This window comes from Galeopterus variegatus, unplaced genomic scaffold (genome assembly GCF_000696425.1).
Source record: "Galeopterus variegatus unplaced genomic scaffold, G_variegatus-3.0.2 Scaffold938, whole genome shotgun sequence".
In the NCBI taxonomy this organism is placed as follows: domain Eukaryota; kingdom Metazoa; phylum Chordata; class Mammalia; order Dermoptera; family Cynocephalidae; genus Galeopterus; species Galeopterus variegatus.
The window spans coordinates 392,886-399,563 of record NW_007727049.1 but is presented as its reverse complement, the minus strand read 5'-3'; the positions used below and the strand labels follow the sequence as shown (position 1 = coordinate 399,563).

The 6,678-nt window shown below is 49.2% G+C and overlaps 1 protein-coding gene across 1 annotated transcript; it reads left to right on the top strand.

Moving 5' to 3' along the window:
• Window positions 1-2,484: 2,484 nt before the first annotated feature.
• RPL19 (ribosomal protein L19) lies at window positions 2,485-6,627 on the top strand. The gene is made up of 6 exons (XM_008573596.1): window positions 2,485-2,579; window positions 3,898-4,004; window positions 4,664-4,786; window positions 5,479-5,599; window positions 5,946-6,056; window positions 6,425-6,627. Exons 1-6 carry the CDS (start codon window positions 2,575-2,577, stop codon window positions 6,546-6,548), a joined length of 591 nt encoding a protein of 196 aa, XP_008571818.1. The 5' UTR covers window positions 2,485-2,574; the 3' UTR covers window positions 6,549-6,627.
• Window positions 6,628-6,678: the final 51 nt, after the last annotated feature.

Below are 6,678 nucleotides of genomic sequence, written 5' to 3'. Positions count from 1 at the left end.
CGCCCCAGCCCCAGCCCCGCCCCTCGCAGCCCCTCCGCCTGCTCCGCACAGACAATGGGAAGGCAGCTAGTCCCTCCCGGCTCTGGAGGGTGCTGATCGCTGGCCTCTGACTGGCCTGGGGTGAAAGCAGTCCGCTGGGGGGACCTAGGCGCTCATGCCTCGGGTTTGGGGTGGGGGGCGGTTTACCAGTGGATGCCAAGCGCTGATGGGGGTGAAGCTCGGATTGGCTTGGCTGGCACCGCCCCCCTTTCCGTCCTGAACCGCTCTTCCAGCGGGTCTTCCCAACCCACTCTTGCTGGGCCACCGGAACTTCCCGATCCCTGTGATCCTGGGACCTGGCTTTAACTCCTCTCTCCCCAGGGTGGGGCTCAGGCTGCCTTGAACCAAACCGAAAGGCCCCTCCACCTCCGACATGGCTCTGGGGCTCTCAGCAAGAGGCTGAGGCTGAGATGGAGAGGGTGTCCTAAGGGAGATCCCAATAGAGACAGCAACAAGAAATCCGAGGGACCCAGGAGTCCTCCTGCCCTAACCAGTCGCTAGAATCCCCAAGCTCTTCCAAAAGGCCAGGAGTGGGGCTGTGTTAGGTACCCGTTCCTTGGAAGAGAAAGAAAAGAGGAGGAAAAAATATGGAACTGAGAGAGGAGAGACTGGCTAAAGTCAGATTTTCATGACCTTCAACCTAAAATTGCTTTATTTTTATCCTCCATTTGGGACAAATATCAAGGCCTGTACCCCACCCACCATGATTGGTGGAAAGAAGAGAAGTAGGGGATTCTGGCAAGAGACCTTGGTGCCAATTTGGTTCAGGCTCTTTCTGGTTGCGGGTCCCTGAACAAATCACTAAACATCTCTGAGCCTCAGTTTCCTTTCCCATAAAATGGGGTTTCTAGTACTGTGGTGTCTATCACCTGGGATTACTGGGAGGCTGAGAGAGAATTAAATGATTGCTGGAGTGTTTGGAGACGCTGTTAAGGTACAGTGCAGGGGTCAGTCATGACAGGAGGACCCATTCCCGCCCCACTCCATCCCTGCCCCATGTCAACTGACGCTAAAATAAGGCCAGCCTAGGTAGGGCCGGCCTGTGGCTCTCTTGGGAGAGTGCGGTGCTGATAACACCAAGGCCACGGGTTCGGATCCCATACAGGGATGGCCGGTTAGCTCAATGGCTGAGCGTGGTGCTGACAACACGAAGCCAAGGGTTAAGATCCCCTTACCGGTCATCTTTAAAAAAAAAAAAAAAAGGCCAGCCTGCTGTGTTCTGCGGGGGTGGGGGAGGGAGATTATGGGATATACTCACTCCTCTTCACCCTGGATTCTGGTAACAAGTGAATGGCCAGTTATTTCTCTGTTCACATCACCTTGAAGAAGGGGGGGACAGTGAGTGAGTATGAAGCCCATTAATATTGCCCCATGAACAGCTCCAACTCATCTGCCCCTTGGGGACAACAGGGGTGGCACTGGCTTTGCAATCAGAAAGACCTGCATTCTAAAACTCTGTTACCTCAAATGTAAAATGAGGATGACACTAATTGTGTTGTCAGGGAGTGGCGAAAGTGTTACTTCCCTTTCTCAGCTCTATTTATCAGCCAGGAAAGTTCAGAGGAAAGAGATGGGGTCATCAGCTGGAACCAGCAAGAATTGGAGCCAGAACTCGAATGTAGACTTCTTGAACCCCAGAATGCTCTCCTTGGGTTTTTGCACTGGACGCTCCAGAGCAGGAAGAAAGAACTATGGGCGGCCCTGCCATTCGATGTTTCTTTTAACTTTCCGCAATCCTTCACTCCTTCAGCCAATGCGGTATTTCTCAGGTGTGCACTACACGTGAGGCTCCGCGCCTGCGGCAGCACAGTGTGAGCCAAACGAGATGGTTTCCGCCTTCAAAGAGCTTACTGTTTTAACGCCTTCCTTTGCTAATTGCAAACGTTAACTCGTGTGAATTTCCGAACTTGATGACGGAAGTATTAGAGTTCGGTCCACTTTACAGAAGAAATTGCAGCGCCCAGAGATGGCGGCACCCACAGGGGCACAAAAATATTAAACGCTTTTTGATGATCTATTCTGCACTCCAGGGGCTCCGCTGCCAATCTACTACCACAGTGAAAAAGGAGTAGCCTTTGTCTGATATCTGCCGTCATTATTCTCTTGCTTCGTGCATCATTTTTTTGTCCTCGCTAATAAAATGCCTTACCACAGGACACCTCAAGCCTGAGAACAGCAGGCCGCTCTAGGCCCTCACCCCACCTGCGTAATCCAGCGTGACTTCCGGACGCCCAATACCCACGTGACCAGGTACCCTTGCTGCGCATGTCTATTAGGAAGTTGGACGATACCACTTCGCCCTGGGGGGGTATATTTTCTATGTTTTAAAATTTAAAACCGATTCCCAATATTAGGATTCTATTATTCCGTGTGTTTACGGAGGAAATAAGTGATTTGGGGGTGACAGACAGAAGGTGAGAGGACCTGATGGGAATGCGGGTGAAAGCAGAGCAGGGTTAGTGGTCTCCCCTTCACGTATAATGGAAGGAGCCGGAACAGAACGAGTTCTTTCCTTTCGCTGCGGCCGCCGCAGCCATGAGGTGAGCGTTGTCGGGTCTTCCGTCTGGCCTGAGCTGGGCTGGCGGGGGACGGCGGAGCTCGGTACCCTTGTCCCGGGTGGGGAGATGAGAGGGAGGCAGCCCTGAAGCGCCCAGTGCCGGAGCTTGGGGTAGGCCGGAGCACACAAGGCTTCTGCCTCTAGAGGGTGGGGGTGGGGGAGCGTCGCGGAAACTGGAGACGCGAGAACTGCTGCCCCGGCGGACACCGCGCTTCACACGTGTCGCGGGCGACCCCGCGGGTAGAGCAGAGGCAGCGGTGGGGTCCAGGGCATGGCCCCCTTCCTCGCTGGGAGCACTTGGAGCCAAGCAGATCTCTGCTTCCGTGAGACGTTGGACAGGCCTCCCTCTGCGGGCGGCTATCTGTAGTTCTTTGACGCTCTCCACCCTGTTGGTTATAAGAGAAATCTCGTAAGGATGGGTGAATGTAGTTTATTAGTGTGTTAAATCGAGGAAACGAGCCCAGAAAGCAAAGGAACTTGCTTGCATTCTAGACTAGGAGTCAGGTCCACGGGTATTGTACTTAACTTTTTTTTTGTACTTTTTTTTTTTTTTAAAGATAACTGGTAAGGGGACCTTAACCCTTGACTTGGTGTTGTCAGCACCACGCTCAGCCAGTGAGCAAACCGGCCATCCCTATATGGGATCCGAACCCGTGGCCTTGGTGTTATCAGCACCGCACTCTCCCGAGTGAGCCACGGGCCGGCACCTTTTTTTGTACTTTGAACACTGTTTTTCCATCTGAATACCGGAAAGGACTCAGGCCCCCGCTTTATCCCAGTTTTGTTGTTAACCTCATTTTCCAGGGGAGAAAACTGAGGCACAGAGGGGTTAAGGCATAGTTTGGACTTAAGTCCCCTCCCAGGGTGGCCACTTGCACAGCCCAGGGTTTTAACAAAGATCTTTAGGGGAGATTCTCATTCATGGGATGTGGAGTAGCAAAAGTCTTAGGGGGAATGGGGTGTGTTTGTCCTTAATAGTAAGTGCATATACATATTTTATCTGCTTTCCTGCATAGTATGTTTCACAACATTAAAAGGCTTTGGAGGGGGCCGGCCCGTGGCTCACTCGGTAGAGTGCGGTGCTAATAACACCAAGGCCCTGGGTTCGGATCCCACATAGGGATGGCCGGTTCGCTCACTGGCTGAGCGTGGTGCTGACAACACCAAGTCAAGGGTTAAGATCCCCTTACCGGTCATCTTTTTAAAAAAAAAAGGCTTTGGAGGGCAGGTCTTGCTGGGGGTGCTCATTCTTTTCTAGGAGTGGCTTCCAGGGCATGATAGTATTTTTCTGTGTATTCCAGTATGCTTAGGCTTCAGAAGAGGCTTGCCTCCAGTGTCCTTCGCTGTGGCAAAAAGAAGGTCTGGTTGGACCCCAATGAGACCAATGAAATTGCTAATGCCAACTCCCGTGAGTACTTGGGGTCTGTGTCCCTTCTTCACCCTACCCCTTCCATTGTCCTGCACCAGATGAATGACAACACAATTGTGTTGGACTCTTTACAGACCTAGGAAAGCTCATATTTTGGGGCGACTTATAAAATGGAGGAGGCACAAAAATATGAAGATGTCAGAGGTTCCCTTCTGCCACTTGCCCAAAGGACGGGATGGAGGTTAATGGAACCACCCAACATTACATTAATGACTACTTCTAGAGTGGATATGCTATTTTATGGCTTTGAGAAGAAACATTACTCTTAAGGCTGGGGTTGAGTAGAGATGGTTGATGAAGTAAAGTAATGGACTGGGAAGACCTGGCGCCTTGGTCTTTTAGTGGAGGCCTGTTGGCATAGGGGTTATTAATGGCAGTTAAATAGATGTCAGTCCTGCAAATAGCACCGAAGTACCTGCATTTTTTCCACATATCAGGGATGTTCTTTTGTGTGTGACATAATGTGTTTAAAAGGTAGAAATGTTTTTTAAAAGGCATGAGATAAACAGAAGTTTCAGTATTTCCACCATTTTTGAGAATACTGGGCCAGGAACATGAGCAGTGTCTCTGTCCTGATCTATTTGGACTCAGTCGTGGCTGGACCCCAGCTGCTAATCAGGTACATTATGATTTTCCAGGTCAGCAGATCCGGAAGCTGATCAAAGATGGGCTGATCATCCGCAAGCCTGTAACTGTCCATTCCCGGGCTCGATGCCGGAAAAACACTTTGGCCCGCCGGAAAGGCAGGCATATGGGCATAGGTAAGCATGGTCTTCTACTTTTTTCAAGACTTAAGTGTTAAAGGCTAGACTGAAATATATTCAGGATCTTCTCCATCCCACTGTCTCATCTTGAGCCCTTTTCTTACTGCATGATATTTGATGTTTTCTGCTTGTGTGCAATTGGAAAATTGGCACTAGTTTTGGAATTGAAGGTATTGGTAGAAAGAGGTCACATAGACTGTGCTACACTATGCCAAGGATTCTTTGGGTACTTGAAAATATTGTCTGTTAAATCTTAAAACCACTTACTAGTGTCAGGTTCATTTAAGAAGATGAAGGTCACCACATTTAAAGTTCTTTCCAGCATACTACATTGCCTTGGTACATGCCCTGTCATACTCAAATTCTGCATGAAGTGAATGGGGGGAAATTGCCATGTTTGTGCTTCCTTAAAAATTTAGTAAACGAAAGAAATTAAATATTTGGACTTCTCTGTAAAGTGGATGTAATGCTACTGAAAATGAGGTTGTGGGGCTGGCCTTTGCCCAGTCGGTTAGAGTGTAGTGTTGTAACACCAAAGTCAAGGGTTCGGATCCCTCTATTAAACTTTAAAAATGAGGTTGTGAAGAATGAAATGAAGGCCCATCAGCTGGCTCTAGTAACTGACTTGAACTGTGATGCACTACAGTGGGCCTGGGTGGTGGCTGATTCCTAACATATCTTCCCTGCAGGTAAGCGAAAGGGTACTGCCAATGCACGGATGCCAGAGAAGGTAACCTGGATGAGGAGGATGAGGATTCTGCGCCGGCTGCTCAGAAGATACCGTGAATCTAAGAAGATTGACCGCCACATGTAAGTACACCCTTTTCTTGGGGCCTGAGACCCATTTGCTGCTTAAATGGTGTGTTCTTTGTGAAGAGCTCTATGTCATTTACCTCGGGTAGGGAGTCTTTCTAAGATAGTCTTTCCATTCTGTTCTGTTTTCCTTTTTCTCCCCATATGCCATTAGGATAGCCCAGGAATTGAATTTATTTGCCAAGTAAGTTCTGTTTAGGAAATGCACAAAAAGTTGTCCATGCAGCAGTAGGAGCAAGGAAAGGAACCCTGCAAACCTAGTGACCTTGGATGGAGGAGCAGCTCACAGGGGCCAAACTCTGATCCCATCACTGACAGAATCTCTGCTCCTTGCACCCTACAGGTATCACAGCCTGTACCTGAAGGTGAAGGGAAATGTGTTCAAAAACAAGCGGATTCTCATGGAACACATCCACAAGCTAAAGGCAGACAAAGCTCGCAAGAAGCTCCTGGCGTAAGTTTCTTTAAGGATTGGCCCTAGTGTCATAGGGGCAGGTTCTTTGATTTTTATGGTAATGGTTCTTCTAAGATGTTTAAAATGTGCTAATACCTAAATCTTGCCTTGCATGCATTCTGTCAGGAATACAGCTGTTATGTTAGAGGCATATGTATGCTCTTCTGTCCTGCACACACCACACCACCTGCCCATCATTGTTGGGCTACAGGGCCATCGGTTAGTTGAAGCAGGAGCTCTGGGTGGCCCCAGAAACTAATTTTCCTCAAGCTAACTAGGCTCAAAGAGAAAGGCCTGGGGATGTGCTTCTATCTCCCTAGCAGCTCATCTCTTCCCAAACTGATCCACATCTTCTCTTTCCTTACCAGTGACCAGGCTGAGGCCCGCAGGTCTAAGACTAAGGAAGCACGCAAGCGCCGTGAAGAGCGCCTCCAGGCCAAGAAGGAGGAGATCATCAAGACTCTGTCCAAGGAGGAAGAGACCAAGAAATAAAGTTTCTGTGTTATTTGTACATAGTGGCCTTGGTGACTACATAGATCAACGATTCAAATAAAATAAGCCTTTATCCGCTTGCCTGTCTGCTTCTTCATACTCCCTCCACCCATGAAAGAGATGTTTTTTT